Source organism: Pongo pygmaeus, chromosome 6 (genome assembly GCF_028885625.2).
Source record: "Pongo pygmaeus isolate AG05252 chromosome 6, NHGRI_mPonPyg2-v2.0_pri, whole genome shotgun sequence".
NCBI classification, from domain to species: Eukaryota; Metazoa; Chordata; class Mammalia; order Primates; family Hominidae; genus Pongo; species Pongo pygmaeus.
In genome coordinates this window covers 69,414,828-69,436,310 of record NC_072379.2, presented here as the reverse complement: position 1 = coordinate 69,436,310, position 21,483 = coordinate 69,414,828, and the positions used below count along the sequence as shown (strand labels likewise).

Genomic DNA, 21,483 nt, shown 5'->3' with positions numbered 1-21,483 from the left:
AAATCAACCCCCCCTAGTGGCGGCTCTCACATTGAAAATTATCTTTATTAGTAGGAAATACATTTTAAATGTGTTCAATTTAATCCCACTGAAGTATCTCCAACATAGTAGACTCTCAATAAATGTTTCCGTTCTTTTTGGAGTAATGAAAGTTGGGAAATTAAAGGCTCTGAAGCAACTTTATGTCCGATTCATGTTCCTACCTTCAAGAAGAAAATATCAAAGATAACTTTCATTATAGAATCTACTATAACTTTGCTTAGACTGTTGCCCCATACTTAGTAACCCTACTCAGAAAAAGAGAACAAATCCTGTGTTTATTTTATTCTCTTTGGAAATGAAAGTGTTTATTTATTTTGTCTCATGAAGATAGTCGAAAAGGCCATTATAGAATTAAATAGAATGTTTTTCCCTAGTGATAATTTTGGATATATTTTTGTATTTTTAAGGTTTTAATCATAAAGAAAAAGTTGTAATGGATTTCAGCTTACCTGTACATAGAAAGTTAGCACTGAATGTTGGCAAATAATAGGTGTTGAGAAAAGGGGATCTACACTTTAAAATGATACCAGCTGTAGTGGTGATTAAGCCATTATGAAGTGTCAGAACTGAAAGTCACTTCTGAGCCTTAGCTAATCCTTCTTTAAAATGCATACTGATAAAAACTTTTACTTTTATTAACATATTAATAATAATATATAAAAGCATTGTCTGTCTTGCTATTCATTCTTTTTAAATGTCATGAATTTCATATAGGTAATACTGAATTGTATTACTTACATAATACTCATTAAATGTTTTATATAAATTTATGGTGCCATTTTAAAAACAGCATCTAAAATAAAAGAATGGGTCTTTTCATTTACACAATTATTTCTCCATCATTTTTCTTTCCAATAGCTTGATTTAGATAGCATATACATAGTAGTTATGGACACTTGCTTATTAGAACTATGAAAGTGTTTAGTTATAGGTAACATTAAATGGCAAAAAGAGGAAACAGGTATAAATTGAAAGCACTGGATCTAAACTAAAAAATGAGGTCAGTTTCTTCACTGTTACAGATCTGGGCAAGTTTCTTGACCAATAAAGCAGGACAGTCAGCACCTGTACTGCTACTCTCACACCTAAAACAGAACAACAACAACTATATATATATATATATATATATATATGTATATAAACTGTGAAGACTGCTAAAGATATAAATGAAACAGAAACATAAATTCTATTCTTTTAGCTTACATTATCACAGAACAATCAATTCTCCCATGAAACAGTAAGAGGCAGTATACGATTATGTTCTCAATTACGGCTACAGCTGAAATGTGCTACTTCACTGGTGAATAAATTTACATAGTACGTGCTTACTCATGTATTTAATTAAGACAGTTACTTAGAAATAAATACCTTACAAAACTTTTACAACAGTATCTTTCTACTTTTACGCTTCTTTTAAAATTGATATTTTGCTAGTGGCTTAATATGACAAAAGATGACTGTTTATTAGCACTTATTCTGATACAAGCTTGCCCAGTTCTTTACATCATTTTCTTCATTTTTATAGTAGTGCTAAAGAAAGGTAGTATTATTTAAGTCTATAGATAGGGAACTGAGATTCAAATTCAGAGTTGCTCAGGTAATGAAAAAGAGTTTGGATATTGGATCCCAGGTCTTTTTGCTTCAAAGCTTGTGTTCTTACTGACTTGTGTTCGTACTGTCCAGGTGAACAGATTCAGTGATGCATACAGTACAGCCATATCCTAGGGATTTTCACTGTTTCTTCTCAGATAGTGTTATGGCTGAAATAAATTATTTGTTATTTCCCACACATAATTTGTACTTGCTCATCCCCATACTTGTGTTTTATGTCCTTTCCTCTTAGAGTCTTTTCTCCTGTCTTATTGATTTGCTACCTACCTCCCTTCCTCTTTAAAACATTGTTTTTAAAGGCTGCATAATACTCTGTTGTACTAATATTCTATAATTTATTTAACTGTTTTTCTTTTGGGAGGAAATTTTATTCCCAACCATTTAATACTTTAATATTTCAGAGAATACCCTTGGGACATGTAAATTTTTATGCAAATTTATTTTTTTAGGAAAAAATTCCTGTAACGGAATTTTGGGATAGAAAAGTACGTGTTGTTTTAAGGTTGAACCAAGTTGTACACTCCAAGAGATAGTATCAAATTAAGAAAAATTTACTAATTACATTCCATCATCAATCTGGGGATGTAACTATATCTTTGCATTTTTGCTTAAAAAAATATTACTGTCAATTTCATAGGCAAAAGTGTGGTTGGTAATTAAAGTTATATGTTGGGATCGTGGTTATGTATAGGAGAAGCACTTGTATTTGCAGATTTTCTACTTAAGGTGTCCTTTACGTATTCATTTGTTTTGTCTTACATTTTTCAGTCATCTTTTATTTTGTTCTTTTTACTTCTTTCTATTGAAATATTGTTTTAAAATGTATTCCTATTAAATAATACTGGCAGATTTCAAAAGTCAATTATATATGTGGCACATCTTAAGTATAGCATGCGACGCCTTTTATTTTGATGTCTTACTGTGGTAGTTAGGGATTTTAGTGCTCTCTTATCTCACTTGAACCTTTTTCACCTTCCTCCATCGTCCCAATATATTTTATCACAATTTTGGATTATATACACATTAGCGTTGTATTATTTTTGACTGTATATTGTTTACTGTTTAGCTAAGTAATATACTGTGATTACATTTTCCTTCCTGTTCTATGCTATTATTGATTTCTTTTTTACCATCTTCCTGTTTATTTGCATCTGGGTTTAGCTGTCTCTTAGGTTCATCGGAGACAGAGTTTGTGTCTCCGATGACAAGAGAAGCTCCTGCTTTTCTTGTTTTGGTGTGTTTTTCTGGAAGAGAAGGGTAGTTGCAGACAGCTAGGTATTCTACCGTCACGGAAACAGAAGTGTCTTGCCTGTATTTAAGACCTGATTTAGATGCCACATCTCCATGAACTCTTTTATAGCACCTGTGTTACTGAGCAATATATTATGCTTGATTTTGCCATGTTATAAAATATATTTCCTCCTAGTAGGAAAAAGAATGTCTTTAAAGATAGGACTATCATTTGTCTTTGAAACTACCAGAGCTTCCCAGTACAGTACCATGCACTTACTACGTATTTGAGATGTACTAATTTAACAATTAACTACCACTTAAAATTTTTTTGGTAATGTTTTAGTGATTCTGGTAAGGCAGATACATTTTATGTGGGTTCAAGGGGGAATAAAAACGTGTATTTGCATAGAAGAAGGGGGAAAAGGAAACAATGAGTTTTTCAGGATTAAGAAACTAATAGTGGTTTCTAGGCCATATTTCATTTTCCTGATTTTCCCTGCTAATGTCTTGTGCTAGAAACTATGCTGTTTATATCTCATCATCTCTCCTCAGGTATAGCAAACAAAAGGGAAAGGAAAGAACTCATCACAATTATAGGGCAGCAGCAGGAGGGTGGCAGAAGACTTCTGACTCATTAAAAGTGGCTTCCAGCCAGAATTCTCAGAAGTTTTTGTAGATGTTTTTGACTCATATAGGGAAATAAAATACCCAGCTGTTTTCAGCCTAACAATGAAGTTGGGATCTATTTGTGCTATGTGTCACCTCCATTACATTAAGCACATAGTTTATGATTGTAAATATTTGAAATTTATATTCAGAGATAAATACGGATGCACTGAAGCTGGGGGAAGGAAATGAATAATGAATGGGGTTAAGAGTTGGGCTTTATTGGGTGTAGGTAGTATGGTAGGGAGATTTTATTGAGGAATACTTTGGATTTCCTAGCTGTTGGATGGAGAGTAGCACCATAGTGCTGAGAAGCAGGTGCCCAACTCCAGGAGAATGTGAATGGAAGGGCAGTCAGGTACAGGGACTGGAAATAAAGATAAAACAAGTTATGGGTAAGTAGACCAAAGCAGTAAGAGTAGATTAAATCACCCCGAGGAAAAATCCAATAGAGCAAACTCAGCACTGTGAGAGGTAATCTCTTGTTAAAAAATGTCACTTTAATCTCATAGGATTACTGAAACCATATCTTTGCATGTCATTTTGAGGTTTTATAATGAATATTATATAAAACAGTTATATTTATGAGTAAACTTGGTTAATTTTTTCAGCTTTACTTCAAACACTGGCTACAAATGATGAACCTTATAGACTTTTTTGATGGAGATGTTAAAAAGGCTTTCAAGATAGCATTCAAACTGGCATTGGGCATACTGTTGGGCCTGTTACCACCAGCAGTTAAAGCTTGCAGGGCTTCCAAACAGAAGCATGGCACGCAGTCAGCTGGAGTCCTGATTTCATAACAATTTTGATTACAGATTGGGACAAGATTTTTGAGGTAAAGGTTTCAAAAAATAATAAGTTACTCCTTTGCCTGACCAACATCATACGGTCTATTTCAGGAGATGTTTGAACTCCAGAGCTCCCAAATCCAATCTTACAGGGATGTTTATTTATATTTCAAACAGCCTTTTCCTTAAATAATGGTTAGCAGTGTCCTTTCTTATAGATTTGAAGACAATGCAAAAGTAAAAATATTAGCATAATCCAAGTCAAGTGTAGTTAATGTAAGATTACTCTATTTTTAATTGTTCTGTATATCTTCAAGATGTATGGATAGATATTAAATATTTTCACAAAATCTGTACATTTCTCACAAAATCAGTGAAAAAGCGGGTTGAATGCATTACCTTTGTTAGCTTTAACAATCTGACATTTTAAAAGCTTCAAATCCAGTACATCTGAATTGTTAAGTTCAGAGGGTACTTCTCAGCCCTGACCTTAATTCCTCTGTGTATTTGACTTTCTTCTATGACCTCCAAAATATTCTGCCCTGGTTTTTTCCTGTGTATCATTTCTCCTCTGTGTCTATGCCTCTTCCATAGCCCTATACCTCAATGTTGGTATTACTGAGGTCTATCCTCAAGCCACTTTTTTCCTTTTCTGGTACAGCTCTCATTGGGAAATGAAGTTGTTCTTCTGAGCTACAAATCACAGAACCATTTGCAACCTCTCCTCACTCAATGGTTTCCTCTTCCTTACTTCCTATAGTGAGTTAGTTTAGTTCAGTGAACATTTGAGTCTGGCTTAAATCTCTCTTCAAGCCAGTCCTTTCTTAACCTCACTGTCACTGCCTTTGGTCAGGTTGTGATCATTTCTTTTCTTGGCACTTTTGGTCAGCAAACATTAATTGAGAGTCCACTCTGTTATGCTGGGCATTAAGGATACAAAAATGATTTAAGCTTACATAAAAATAAGGGTGTTAGGCAAACAAGTATAAGCAATTATGTTACTTGACAATGGAAATTTGCTCTCAAATATTTTATAAGACACATAGTAATACATTAGAAATGTAGACAATTTTGCATTATGAAAAGCAAGCCTCAGAATCTAGTGTGAGGCTGAATATTGCAAAGAGCCAGCACAAGACAGGCAGCAGTACAACATGGAGGGATACCTTTATGTTACTATTAGTTCTCCCTATGTCATAGCATGTTGCCTTGTTTCAGTGTTTGTGTCATTCTCTTCTCTCCAGTGTTTCATAATCATTACTGGAAAGCTACCAAGAGTGCAGGACTGGATTGTATACACACTTTCTATTTATGCGAAGTTGTTTGTATGGAATATTCCTTAATGGAATCATTATATTAGACATTTGTATAAGAAGTCAAATGGGGCAGAGTTGCTAATCCATTGTGAGGTAGGTCAGGGAGGACTTCATGAAAGTGATCTACTTGAGCGGGGACTTGAACCCAATGGGACATAACAAGGAGGTTGTATGAAAGCACTAAACCACATGTTGTAACTGTAAGTAATTTCTTAGCTCTGGGGTAGAATAGACAAAAATGGCTTCGATAGAAGAAATGAAGCCAGAGGGGTAGATGAAGCTAGAAAGATCATGAAGGATTTTGTGTGCTAAGCTAAGGAACATGGACAGTTCAGAGCTACTGAAGGATTTTAATCAGAGGAGTGACATAGTCAGATTTACGTTTTAGAAAGAAGTTCCTGGCATCCCAGAATCCTAACTTCAGCGAACCCTGTCCTGCTTTCTGTATTCTCTATCACCAGAGTCAGCTTGGTGAAACACAGGCTGATCTTGTAAATCTCAGCTCAACACTTAAGAACAGATGCCTAAGTCCGATTTCTACCGTTACTTTTCTGTCTCCTCTATCTTGAACATTTTTGCATCAGACACCCACATAGCTCACTTCATTTTACTCATGTCTGTCCTGAAACATCACATCAGAGAGACCTTCCTAGGCTATTCAAACTAGCATCACCTCTGTCATCCCTTAGTTTGTTACCTTGCTTTATTTTTCTTCTTAGCACTCACCCGCCCTAAAAGTTATATGTTTATTTGTTTATTTCTCCATCCTCCACCTAGGATGTAAGCTCCATGACAACAGGAGCTTTTGTATATTTTGTTCACCTGTAAGTGTTCTGTGCTGGGCACTTGATAGGTGTTCAGTATTTGTTGAAAGAATGTGGCCCCAACCATCTTTCTTCTTTTCTGTCTTTCACCCTGTGCTTCTCCCTTCAGATGGGGAACTTCTTACAGTTCACCAATCCTTAGTTATGCCTCTTCATGAAATCCTGTCCCTCCCTCAAGATCCATCTCAGATACCACATTTTCTGTAAAATCTTTTTTCAAGCAGTTGCTGCTTCTGCTTAGCTCCCATAACACTTTTTGAATAGTTAGGAGAAAAGTGTTTACCTGGGCTGTCCAGGATGTGATGGATATAAATAAATACTTGTCAGCAAGTTATTAATTAACCAGTAGAGAATTACACAATGAGGTAGACAAGCATTATAGGTAAAGTTTGAAATTCAGTTGGTTAAGTGGAGAAATGAAGTAATTAGGTGTGACTTGAAATTTGTTTATAAATGCAATATGATTAGGGGAAAATAGCTAGGGAACCATCACCAATTTCTATTATATACACAATTGTACAGACAATCTGGAGAAGGTATCTGTTGATACATACATAAACACACACACACACACACACACACACACACACACATCATTTTACCGATGTATTACCTTTTTTGTAGAAGTATTTACTTTTCATCTTCTTTCTGCCTAAAGTATTACTTCTCCACATACATCATTGAAAAGAAGTTATCTAGAAATGTTTTGATTGGGTCATATTAATAGCACTATGCCCAGGCCAATTTCTACTTACAAAAGCTGATATAATTCCATTTGAATTGTCAAAAATGTCTTTGTTGTAAGAAAACGCTGAATAATTACTTTTCTGGCTAACAGGAAGGTATAGAGGTATAAGGTATAAATTACTTTCGTTTTCCAATTCAGCGTGGGTATCTGATGATCTTTAAATTCACTTAAGTGATTAATGTCTGCTGTGAAATCCTGGCTGGGGTCTTTGTGTGAAATTATTCAACTTTTCATTTCTGAACTCATGTTCCTCTTTGACCCATAAGTGTCTTTCTTCTCAGGTGAAAATCATGCTAAATTGTTTAGGGTTTCATTGAACTTTCTAATTGAGACACAAGCTATGAAAGCTAATAATTAAGTATAATTGTTGTCTACATATAAAAGCAAAAGTTGCAGGTAATCACCATTAACCTCTAATATTTGCCAACAAGAAATGTAAATAGCAAAAGTCAAATTTATTCTTCTTTTAATATTTGAGGACCACATTAGATGGCTGGAGGACCATCTGCAGGTGCCAGAGGGGCTTTGGGACATTATCTCTAATGAGTTGAAAGTAAATAAATACAGAAAGCTGGTGATATGAAGATAAATACTTTATTTAGGGTTGTCCCTGTTTATTGACAACATAGATGCTTCCTGTGGAAGATAGCAAAGGAAATATATTTTTCATATAATTTATCACAAATTTCTCTTTTTTTCCCGCCAAACAATGGCTAATGCATTTGAGAGGGGAAAAAAATCCCAGTAGATCTGTTAATTGGGAATCACTGTGCTACAAATGCATAAAGTATAAGCAAACATTTTCCTAGGATGAGTTCATAAGCTTTTTAATGAAATATTAGGAAGAATTTAACCCATTCCCTTGTTTTTCTTAAGATGTGAAAGGAAGATTTTAGAAAGACTTATGTAAACTTTAAGTAGACTTTAAAAGTTTGTTGTGTTGGAGAAATATTTGAGGAGATGTTATAATGCAATAGAAATTTTTGCTTTATATTTTTAAAGGATTTTTTATGGTATTTTGTTTGTTTTTCAGAGTAAAGCCAATCCCGGCTGAAGGAATCAAGTCAAATCCTTCCAAGCGGCATAGAGACCGACTTAATACAGAGTTGGACCGTTTGGCTAGCCTGCTGCCTTTCCCACAAGATGTTATTAATAAGTTGGACAAACTTTCAGTTCTTAGGCTCAGCGTCAGTTACCTGAGAGCCAAGAGCTTCTTTGACGGTAAGACAGAAGGGTTTAATTTGTCTACAATAACTTATAAAAAATACTTGTACTAAATAATAGCTGTTTCTGTGTTAACTACAAAAATTAGCTGTATTTGGAAAATTTATTGCTGTATAGTAAAACTTTAGTGGCAAAGCCAGATTTATAAGTCTTAAAATCAATTTTCCAGTTTTATTCACCCAACAGATGCAGCCACTGAAATGATTCATGGTATCATTCTTTGAAAATCATATATTTAGAAGTTATGCTCGAATTGATTATGTCGAATTCCAGTTTCCCTTCTACTTCAATATTTAAAAGTCTCTCTTTTTTTTGAAAAAAAAAAAAAAAGATAAAACACCATCTTGCTGGATTTTCTGTGTTTTCATAGACATGTCATTTTATTTATCCCTCCAAACTTATGTATATTACTAATTTTTTTTTTTTTTTTTGAGGCAGACTTTTGCTCTTGTTGCCCAGGCTCGAGTGCAATGGCACGATCTTGGCTCACTGCAACCTCTGACTCCTGGGTTGAAGCAATTCTCCTGCCTCAGCCTCCCAAGTAGCTGGGATTACAGGTGCCCACCACCACGCCCAGCTAATTTTTTGTATTTTTATTAGAGATGGGGTTTCGCTGTATTGGCCAGGCTACTCTCAAACTCCTGACCTCAGGTGATCAGCCCATCTCAGCCTCCCAAAGTGCTGGGATTACAGGCGTGAGCCACTGCGCCCGGCCTATTTCTAATATTTTACATTAATTGTATACCGACTGCAAGAAATATAATTAAAACATGTTTTTCACTAGAAAGAACATTTGATTGTAAGAGTCAATAGAATTTGATTTCATTCTCTGTTGTGTCACTGAAAACTCTTTGTCATTAACCAAACCAGGTAGCATCCCCGTAGCTCAGTTTTCTCAGCGGTGAATGTTAGGGTTTTGATCTAGGCGGCTGGATGATATTTGTTACCTTTAAATTGCAATGGAAGTTTTTGTTTGCAAATGATGTTTCAGTGTATTTTCTCATGTAAAATTAATTTTTGATTTATCTTTTATCTGTCTATAAGGCAGAAATAGATTTTTTAAGGAAATGGTCTTTTTAAAATGTCGTATAATTTTACTAACCATAGCAAGTTAATGATAAAATCTCAGTGGGATATGTCAGTCAATGCTTCTCATACATTAATGTGCTTACAAATCACATAGGGATCTTGTTAAGATGCAGATTCTTGTTCAGTAGCTTTAGGTGTGTCCCTAGATGTTGCGTGTCTAACAAGCTCTGAGATGATGCTGATCCTGCTAGTCTAGGTCACTAGCAAGTGCCTAGACAACACGTTTATAGATATTCGAATGGTAATTTGTGTTTAGAATATTGCAACAGTTAATTTCCCTTTAGATTTATGTTTACATAATCTGATGTGTTTTGTCTGAGCATCTTTTTATTTATTTGCTTGCTTGCTTGCCTGTCTTTTGGACAAAAGCTGTTTAGTTTAACAGTTGTGGTCTGGGCAATATACAGATTTGAGGATAGTGATTTCAGGAAAGATTATATATTTCAAAGTTTCATAGTACACAAATTTTCTCTGACCTCTATAAAAAGTGTTTGAATTTTCAGTTGCCTCTATACCAAACCCTTCATCTTGGGAGAAGAGTTACGCAGTATTCAGTGATGGTCTGTAAGTATGTGTGTATTAGCTATAGTCATTTAGCTGACATAGTTGGAACTAGAACTCAGGTTTCTAGATTCCTTATATTGTTTTTCCTGACCAAATAATACCTATTTTTTTCTGGGAACCGTTGCATAGCAAAGCACTGAGGATTTTTTCCTAGTCCTGTGGTTCTTAAAAGTGTAGTATCCAGACAGGCAGCATCAGCATCACCTGGGAACTTGCTAGAAATGCTAATTATTGGGTCCAACCCTAGACCTATGGAGCCTAAGGTGGTGGGACCCTTGGTGATAGGGCTAGATGCATGTTGAAGTTTAGGAGCCACTGCTGTAGATTGTAACTTCAGGCCTCCTCCCAGCTTCATGGAATGCTGTCCTGATCCCTAGCGTTTACTCACATGCTGTGCTTAGTGCTTGACCATGTGGTGGCAGATTCTGTGATGTGTAAGACGTGGTTGCCACCCTTAGAGAGTCTGGAGTCTAGAAGCCAAGGAGGCATTATTCTCTGATAAAGCTTTATTGACTTGAGTCATTTTGCCTTTCCGTTTCTTGTTCCTTTATAATGAGGAATCAAATTATATATGTTAAAAAGAAAAAAAATGTACAGGTTTTTCCTCTGTTTAGAAGTAGTACATATGTGTGTATCTGGATAAATACATATAAGTGTGTGTATGAAACACATATATAAACAGATATATTTCTATATTTAATGTCTACATTGTATGTGTCTGTGTGTTCATGTATATATACACACAGACACATACATGATTAGATATGTGTCCTATTATTCAATGCTTCAAGTAAAGGAGATCTCACAGTCTATCTTATAAAGAATGTCATAGTTTAACACAGGGTTCGTCATGGAATTGTTAAAAACTTTTTTCTCAGCTCTTCATTAATGAGTTTATCTATTTTTTATTCTTGTTCAGTGTATTTGACAGTAGCATCTTATTACCTATTTGCATGATTCCTTCATCAACTACGTTATCATTATCTTTAACGTTAGATTCTTTTCAAACTGCATTGTGCATAAGAATTACCTAGAAAGCTTTTTAAAATGCAAATTTGGAGGCATGCCCCTGCTGATAACAAGTAAGTTCTGTGTAAAACCCAAGAATCAGTATTTTAACAAGCATGTTACGGAGTCTGAGGCAGTGATTTAGCCTAGCCTTGATTATGCCCTGAACAAGTTAATTTTTGTTTCTTTGCCTTCAGAATGACAAATGCAAACATACAAAATTTAAAGAAGTCTATAAATATTTTTGCTTGTGTTTTAGTGGTGTACATTCAGCCTAAGCAGTTTCTTAGATTGTTTGATACAGAAACATACAGTTAGATGGAAAATGAAAATAATCAGGTTTTTTTTTAATCCCCAAATTTCCTCCAGACTACCAGTGGTCTCGAAAGGCAATGCAACATTTCAGAGCACACAGAGAATGAAATTATAAGGGTAACCCTTATGAACTGAAAAAATGGTAGATGCAAACGAAGAGATTTGAAACATGCTAACAATGATTAGGATTTTTGTGTGCAGTTGGACCCACTCTCCCACTATTAGGGAAACAGTATAGCGAAGCGAAGGGAAGCTCAAAGTGAATAACAGGATGCAAACAGGGGGTGTGTAAATTCCTGCGGAAAGAACAATATAAACGAGTAATCATACAATCTTGTTAGAAAGGAAACTCAAGTTTTACTGTAACAATAGATATTTTTCCAAGAAAATACATCTATTTATTGCAAGTTTAAATAATCCAACTTGGATGGATCTTCTTAAAGTTTGGAACCATGACTATACTGCTGCTGTTGTCTGAAAAGCAACACTAAAGTTTTAAGTACTACATTAATATTTATCCATTTCTAATTAATTAAAACATTTTGAAATATAACTTTAAAATACTTGAGCAAGGCTTAGCAACTTTTCAGTTATAAAGTTGAAAATAGTTTCTTTGACATGATTTAAGCATTACATTTAAATATATTATCTCTGAGATGGAGGGTATTTTAAAAATTTAAATAATGATTACAATCAATAATAGTTTATTAATAGAGACTAGGATTTGGGTGGTTACAATCTAATCTTGAAACTGGTTGATGTGAAGAGAAAGGGTTGTTTCCTCCTATATCATGTCTCTCAAAATTGTTAAACAGTGTACACTGGGCTTGTTGATCAGTCTAATCAGCATCGTAATGTTTCATTCCTAATTTCAGCATATCTTTAATACAATTTTTAATGAGATTTCCTTACTATTTTTTGAAATGCCCATTATTATGTAAATATTTTGTTCAAATTATTCTGTTTTTATACAGCTACCCCAAAATTAAGAATTCGGGAATGACTACTTTTGTTTTCTGTTTACATGCAAACACCTAATGAGCCTGACAAAATGGAGCTTAGGAATCCGAGTTTCTGATTTCAGAGTCCTGCATTTGCAGCTGTCATAGGGAATAGTATTCTTCTAGTTATTTTTAAAACAAGGTAATGTTAGGGAAAATCTAAGTCTTGAATCATACACGCTTAAAATAATCACCATTTTATAAAATGTAGAATTATTTACATGTTAAAATATTTTCATTCATTAAGCCTAAAAATGCTGTGGGAAGAGAGGATAATAGTTATATTATGTGATGATCTAACATTTATTTGACCCCATTGTTTATCATGGATCTTTCTTGACTTTATTTTAAATTAAAAATTACAAGTGCTCTGTTCTTGGTCTTCCTTTTTCAGATGCTTTAACAGTTCATTCCCAGTTCATTAGGTTTTCGAAAGAGAGCTATTGTGTTTATTCATCTTCAGCTTGTGCATTTCTCGGAATTTCAGTTGTTATGGTATCTCCCTAGACCAGAACATTATTCTTGAAAAACAAGTATATGTACATGTGTATATGCAAAGAACAAGCTTGAACAAGCAGTAAAAATGAATTAAGTAATGCACTTTTAAGTGTTGATGTTTTATAAAATCTAATAGATTTGTATGTCTGCTTTTTCATTCATGAGAATTCTATAATTTCATCTGCTTTGTTGTAATTTTAAAATTTCTGTGTGTCAAGTAATTTACCAAAGTTTCAGTATCATAGTATCATAGCAAATGTTATTTCTTAATTCTAGGACTATCCAAAGTAGGTTTGTTTGCATAACAGTTTAGCACTTTGAAATCACCAAATAAAGTATTTGTTGAATTTGATTTACCCATGGCATTATCCATCTTACATGGTGATTTAACTGTTATCTTTTTTCCTAATTCACATTTTAAAACATGAAACTCTAATTACAATATTCATGATAACTTTCATAGCTAAAACTATATAAATATAGGTTCTTTTAAAATTTTAATTTATGGACTTCATACAATAAAACCCCCGCAGATTTAAACATGAATAAATACAAAGAATAGTAGCGCATTCTTGTTGAATGAATATACAAATCCTGGCTCTCATATTTAATATTGTGACCTCTTTGGTTCAGGAATTTAGTCTCTCTTTTCCTCAGATATCCCAATTTACAGTACAAGATTTATTAGATTATATGAATAAATGTAATATGATAGAACTTTATATAGGATACTTTTATCTCTGCTTTTGTTTGCTTTGACAAGTATTTTGAAGAACACAGTGACAAATATCTGAGATTCAAACAATCTAAACTCATTGCATCATATATTATGTATTTTGCTGCTTTCCTGTCTCTTTTAAATTTACTGATTTAATGGTTTTCTCTTTGATCATTACCTAGTCTTGCATGGCTCTGGAATCCTTGCTTATCTGGCCATGAACAGGTCATTAGTCACGAATTTTTTTCTTTTTAGGGAGACTACCATGGGCTAACATTAAAATCACCAACTTTCAGCAATTTTCCTTTTTAGAAAATTTTCAAATACAGACATTTAAAAATCTGTAGTTAAGTCTTAAGATATTTCATTAGGGTTTGTGATCCAGTTAATGGAAATGTAAACCTTCATGTTACAGTGTTTTATAAAACATATTCACATATAATATTAATTACATTAAAGTCTGAAGAGATTTTTATTTAGTAATATTTGTATATTATTTTTAAATCTTGCTCTTACAGCCTTTTGACTTTTTGATCAATGAATTTTAATGAGTAACTCAAATTCGTTTATTTGCTTATGGCTGGAGATTTAGATTTTAGAGTCATTATATCGTCAGAATAACATTTTAAGCCATTAAAGTGAATAAAATATTCCAGGGGGAGAACATGTAGAATAAGAGGAAAAGTACCAAAGATAAGCTGTTTTAAGGATGAACAAGGGTGGTAAAAAGTGGAATCTGTGAAGTATGAAAGTATGCTAAGGTGATAATGAGTTGGCTTAAGATACCTTCATTTGATGTGTTCTTAAATTGGAGAGCCAGAGAGAAAACTGTACATGAAAGTGAAAACTGAAATGAAATGAAAGTGGAAACTGAAATGAAATGAAAGTGTGTACAGAAAAATAATAACACTAGAGAAGGTGATTTCTGTTCCTTGTTTGTCCATAGAGGCCAAAAAGCCATTCAGTTGTTAACAGTGGGAGATTAAGAGGGAGACAAATGTCTGGGCTCCGTGGCTCATGCCTGTAATCCCAGCATTTTGAGAAGCCGAAGCAGGAGGACTGCTTGAGTCCAGGAGTTTGAGACCAGCCAGGACAACGTAGTGAGACCTCGTCTCCACACAAAATAAAAAATTAGCTGGGCTTGGTGGTGCACTTCTGTATCCCAGTTACTCGTGAGGCTGAGGTGGGAAGATACCTTGAGCCCAGGATGTCAAGGCTGCATTGAGCAGTGATGGTGCCACTGAACTTAGGAGTGAGACTGTTTCACACACACACAAAAGACGGAGACAAGTAGTCTGATGGGATTGGTTGACATAGAGAACCTTAATGAATTGTACATACTGAATTCTTCATGTATTTTCTAGCCTGAAATTTTCTCACACTATTGTCATTTTTACAGAGCATTCTGTTATCAGCTGGATTTTTTTTTATCATGTCTAATTTCTGTGTTACAGAGACATTTCATCTCTTTATCTCAGCATGGTAGAGGGAGATTGTGTTTTTGTGATTAAAGCACTGACAGCAGGAGCTGTGGATACTAGTTCAGTTAACGAATCTTGTGTTTTTTGATAGACTTTAACCTCACTGTTCCACAGGGTCTTCATCTTCTCAGCATGTTTGATAATGATGCTTGCTTGCCCTGATGTATTAGGTTTGTAGTAAATTAATCCTAAAAATGAGAGATCTGTGAAAAATTTTTATAATTAAAATTGTTACTGTTATGGAAATCATAGTTATTTCCTGCAGAATCCTGATATTTCACTTGTTTTAATGGAGAATTTTCTGTTGTTTTTTTTTTTGAATATGCATAAGGGCCTTTATGGACCTGGTATTAATATCAATTGAGAATCCCTTTGTTTAATTAATTTCATATTTTTGATTTAGAGATGGAAATTTGTTAATAAACTGTTTTTCCCCTTTTGATAAATACATAATAATTTACTTACATATACTGTTTTCTTTTATCGAAAGTGGCATATATTCCAAATCTGGACACTTGGAAAAGTGTGATAGCTTGCTTTGGTGGGGATAGAAATTTTGGGCATTGTATGCTACTTGCTATATTGGGATACATGTCAAATTTTGTGTTATTGCGCTATGTCTTAAGATAGGTGCTTCAGCTTTTGTGTTTGTAAAATTGTTATTATTTCCTGAAGACATTCGCAATAATAACTGTGCTTAACAGCATGGAATGATAATTTTAAGAAGTATGAGGGAATTCAATCCAGAACATACGTGAGTTATTTTCTAAATCCTGAGGTTCTGTCTCTGTTTCTCAAAGAGTGGCACCTCATTCTCAGCATCACTGGGGAACTTGTTACCTATGCAAACTGTAGAGCCCTATCCTAGACCTACTGAATCAGAAATTCTAGAGGTGTGGCTAAGCATTGTATTTTAAGCCTTCCAGGTGATTCTAATGTCTGTGAAAGTTTAAGGATCACTGCCCTCATGGAGTATTTACATTGTTACTTAAAATGCAATTTAAATACTACTCTTGTATATATGAAAAGCTAAGTGCAACTCATTCCCCACTGAAAAGGTCAATTAACTGCTCTTGTTCCATTAATGCAGAGATTTGTCATATAGTTATAGAGGAATTGTATAAAACTGAGTGCGTACCAATGAGTAACTGGAAAAATGTTAAACATCTTTGGAAGTCAGTTTTCATGTAAGAGTTTGGATAGAACAAACTTTTAAGGACTTCTTGAGCTGGAAAATGATGTTTCCTAGATTTGCTAAAAAGACAGTAACACTAGTTTCTCAACCTACAATCATAAATATATAAACTAACATTTGCATTTTAAAAAAACGGAATATTCTTCCATTCTACGATGGTGATTAGAAGTTTGTAGGCAGAAAAACAGTAGTCTCTCAGTGTAATTAGAAGGTACTAGACTATGTAGACCTAATCTCTGTTTCCTAGGAATTTAGAATATAACATAGTTTTCTTTAGTTTCTTCCCTCCTTCCCTCAAAAGAACGCTTCTTTTACAAAAGAAAACAGTGTATTGGAGTGAAATATGTATGTTTTACCAGTAGGTATGTAGCAGAAGCTCCTTTTAGGTACACTTAATATATTATTTGGAAATACCCATCATAGCAGACTAAACTAAACTGGGAATGTTTTTCTTAAATTTAAGAAATACTGCGTTACTTAACCCTTTCTAATTTATAAAAGTTTATGTGGTTGGTTGAATTTTATAAGTCATAGCTTTGCTCTTCTTTATGTTTATGTCAATATGGGAGTAGAATTGAATTTTTCCTGCCAAAGTAGTAAAGGGGATGGTAAATATTACGAAATTAATTGAATTTATAGCAGCAGTTAGGGACTAAAAGGGGATATGCTTTCCCTGGCAAGACTTTTATCATGTCATCTTTCTGTTTAAATGCAAACTATAGTAACAAAATACAAAATATAGTTTACCACTATTCGGTATTCCTCATGAATTTTTTTTTCCTTGACCAATTCAAAGCATGTGATATGAAAAGATTTGGCATTTAGGGAGCAGGGGAAATCTGAGCTTAGATGTCTAAGGAAGGAAAGTACCATATTAGGAAACATGGATATGGTTAAATGCATGTCGGAATAAAACTGGAGTCATCTGTGGTATGACCATTTGATAATGCTGTGATGTATTTGCACTCTAAATTCCATCATTTGTTAGATTAAATTCTTATTTGTATTGTATGACTCCTTCATAGATCTTTCAATGAGGAAATAGTGGAAATATCTTGGTGGTTTACTATCTTAACATTCTACTGAATGTTCAGAGTCTGATTCTCACACTTTGGAAAGTGGTACATATCCTCACTGATGGGGAAGATTTTAACAAATGCCCATTACGGTACAGCAGATACTTCCCAGCTGGTGACCTATTTTCAGATACTACATTTTGTTTCTGTGGACTGTCATAAATTTAATTCCAGTAGTGTAGTGTTTAAAGTGTCATTATGCATATAATTTATGTAACAATTTACAGTTTTGAAATATAGTTGACCCTTGAACAATGTATTAATAACATGAACAGCCGATTAATGTGTCTTTTGTATATGTATTATATACTGTATTCTTAAAGTAGGCCAGAGAAAAGAAAATGTTATTAAGAAAATCATAAGAAAGAGAAAACATATTTACTATTCATTAAGTGGAGTGGATCATCATACAGGTCTTCATCCTCATTGTCTTCATGTTGAGTAGGCTGAGGAAGGGTTGGTCTTGCTGGCTTGGGAGTGGCAGAGGCATGTAAGTGGACTTGCATAGTTCAAACCCATGTTGTTCAAGGGTCAGCTGTACTTTCAAATGTGTCATATAGTTATCATAGTAATCCTATTAGATACTAATTACTGCTCTCCACTTAAAGATGATAAAAATACTCAGTTACCTCCTCAGGGGCACTTTAATTGTAAGTTTCTCATCATGGTTTGAGGGTGTATAAAGTCAGCATAGACTTCGTTACCTCTGTCCTTGATTGTCAGTGATTGATTCCAGGCATTACCCTGGTATTCTACATGTTATTTTAATCCTCACAAGAATTTGTCTCAAGAGGTAGCATTGTCCTCATTTAAAGATGAGGAAACTAAAGGTCAAAGGTGGTTAGCAAAGTGGGCAGTGGTTAATAATAGCCCACACACTGAGGTCTGGCTACCTGAGTTTTTGTCTGAGCTCTGCCACTTAAATCTCTATGACCCTGTGAACATTTTCTCAATCTCCCTAAGTCTCAGCTTTCTAATATATTGAAATAACAATGTCAGTCTCATAGAACTATTATGAAGATTAAATAGGATATAATATGTGGAAAGTGCTAGATGTACAGTGTGTGCCCAATATCACATATGATTACTAAGTAAGGTCACTCCAATGGTAGGAAGCAGCCTTTGTGACAGTGTCTCATGTCGCTTTCTTACTCATTGCTTTCTTTCTAATCAGCGCAAGCAATATATACATGAAAATGAGTAGTATTGATAGAGCCTCTAGTAATTTACTAAGTTAGAGGTAGTAGGCATGAGAGCAAGAAATAGAAGAAAAACTTCATGCAGGGGTAGACATTACATAGTTTAGGCTGAAAGGCCGTGACATGTTTCCTGAAAAAGCACAGCAGTGTTTTTTAAATGATTTTAAAAGTCCACCCTTCTCGGACTCATCTTTGCACGATATTTACTTCAATTATTTACCAGTGATTAACCTTAAACACAAGAGCAACAGAAATATTTGCATATTTGTTTTTGGTAGAAACCTCCAGTCATCATTCCCCCAGATGAACTTGTCACTTTTCCTACTTATGTAGTAGTTATACATATTAAATATCATCGTTTCAACATTTGGAATTATAAGCATTGTCGTTTAGAAAGAATTTGTTCTTTTTATTTTTTCTCTACTTAAAGTTCCTGTAATACTTTAATTAAACCCTATTCTGGTACTTAGTATTTTTGACATTGTTTTCTAGTTATTTCCATAGCTTATATCCCCTACTTAAAGACAGGGTCTGACTCAAGTGTCTAATTACATTGGCTGATACCCCCAGTACAAGCCCAGGAACAAATTATAAATTACTCTGAGATGAATGGTCTCTTTCATTGCTTAGTCATCTTCTCAGTGATCAAGTAGTTATCTCTTAATATTTATGGTTTTCTACTGCCAATGACTCTAGGTGGAACTAATATCAATTGTGTTGATTAAATATTAATTTTAAGAGATTCTGAACAATAATTTAGAAATATAAAGTCTGATACTGTTATTGTCTGTTTTTAGGCTTATTTCATAATGTAAGGGTTTGGCTTTGTTGCTTTCTTTTTAAAAGCAAGTGTTACTGATGCTTCATACCAGAGCTTTTAGAAAAGTAACAGAATATAGTTGACTCTGACATTGTATGGTTCTAGTGCATTCAAGCAAATGTGGCCATTAGTAAGCAAGCAACAACATAACTTACAGAATAGAAAGGGAGAAAAGGCCATTTTCTCTTCTGCCATTCTGTGTACAGATTAAACATTTCCTTTGGTCTTGATGAACTGTTAGGTCAGTTTACCTCAAACTGTTTTTTGGCCTAAGGAAATCTGTTCTCTGGCCTTTTGAAGTTATATTCAGAGACCATGCTTTTGGCTGTTTCTTGCAAAGAGATATGTTTTAACTTCTGCAAAGGCCAGAATGGCATGAGATTCTGGTGTGACATATTTACTGATGATTTACCAGAAAATACACTGCAAATATGAAAGACTGCAGACAGGTTTTATATGTGGAACTCTGCTCAAACTGAGAGAAAGTCTATTTATTAGTAAATGTCTAGCTTTTTCACTGAGCTGGATTATTTTATCACATAAAAATATAGTGAAATAAGTGTTAAGAGGACTGTCAGAGTCAGTTTTATTTAATGGTTTCTCTTATTCAAATATCACAGATTAAAAAAAGGTCAGAAAGTGGAAAGTATCTAAAAGATTATATTTTATAACCAGGCAATCCATAAGCTCTGAGAAATATTTCTACTAATTAAAGCTACTGTTTGTTGAACTACTATTGATCTACTATGTGTCAGAAACTTTACATATATTCTCATTACTCTTCACAACAGCCTTGCAAGATGTGCTTTAAAAAAATTTTTTTAATTACCACATATTAGGAGACAGGCTCAAATAACTCCTACTTTTAGTAAATGTCAGAGGTAAGATTTGAGCCCAATTCTGTCAGTTACCAATATCCACGTGGTTTTAAGTGAGATAATATTTGAAAGTGCTTGGCAAAATGTTTAAGTGGTAGCGATTATTGTTTCTATTCAGCTGCGCTTCTTCCCAGACTATAAATACATACATACCCCCCCCCCCCACACACACACACAGTGAGAAAAAAAAAAGAAGAGAGAGCATTATAACATGACACCTCCAATAGTAAGCATCCTATCATGCCATCAGACTTTCCTTCACATATATAATCCACAAGCAGTTAAAAGCTATACTGGAGAAGCCACTTTACAAGATGTAATACCTAGGAGTAAATATAAATATACCTGTGCACGTCTTTTTTGTAGACAACTTTAAAACATTCTAGCAGGACAAAATATAGACTTGAACAAATGGAAAGAAATGTATGTTCTTGGATAGAATGATTCAAGATTATAAAGACATTAATTCTCCATGAGTTAATTTATAAATTTAACATGAACCTATTAAATAGTAACAGTAGTTAACAGTTTTTACCCAAATGCTGGACAAGAAGATTCCAAACATCAGAAATCCATCTCTCAATAAGGTGCATAGTTGCTTTTTTTCTCCTCACCACCACCAGTTCCCTGATATTTAGATAAATATATAAAAATGTTGGAATCATTTTTATAGGTTACATTATGGAGAACTTTAGTCTCCTAAGAAAGGAGGTAGGAATGGAGAGGAGTGTTTGTAACAGTGTTGTGCAGTTCTTTGAAACTCCTAAGTTTTGTGACAAAATTATATCGTGAACTCATCAAAAATTATTTTTAACAATCTGTCAGCTGACAACTTGACTAAATCCTTCAGTTTTGTTACTAGCATAGAATAAGGAACTACCCACTGGCCACAGGATTACTTACCTAGTATTTATTATTTACCTTGTTTTACCCAATTACTAAAAATACCAGTAGACGCCAGTATTTCAAATTGTCTTTGTTTGGTGTTCAGAAGTTTTGTATTATAGCTCTTTACTCTTGCTTACTTTTAAAATCATTGTTTTTCCTTTTTTTCCATAGTTGCATTAAAATCCTCCCCTGCTGAAAGAAATGGAGGCCAGGATAACTGTAGAGCAGCAAATTTCAGAGAAGGCCTGAACTTACAAGAAGGAGAATTCTTATTACAGGTAAATTTTAGTAAATATAG

General features: G+C 34.1%; 1 protein-coding gene across 1 annotated transcript in view; it reads left to right on the top strand.

The window, feature by feature from the left end:
- AHR (aryl hydrocarbon receptor) overlaps positions 1 to 21,483 on the top strand; it is a 47,060-nt gene that overhangs the window by 3,132 nt on the left and 22,445 nt on the right. The window contains exons 2-3 of the mRNA XM_054496857.2: positions 8,265 to 8,452; positions 21,357 to 21,463. Coding sequence (XP_054352832.1) covers positions 8,265 to 8,452; positions 21,357 to 21,463 — 295 coding nt within the window. The remainder of the gene's footprint in view (positions 1 to 8,264; positions 8,453 to 21,356; positions 21,464 to 21,483) is intronic.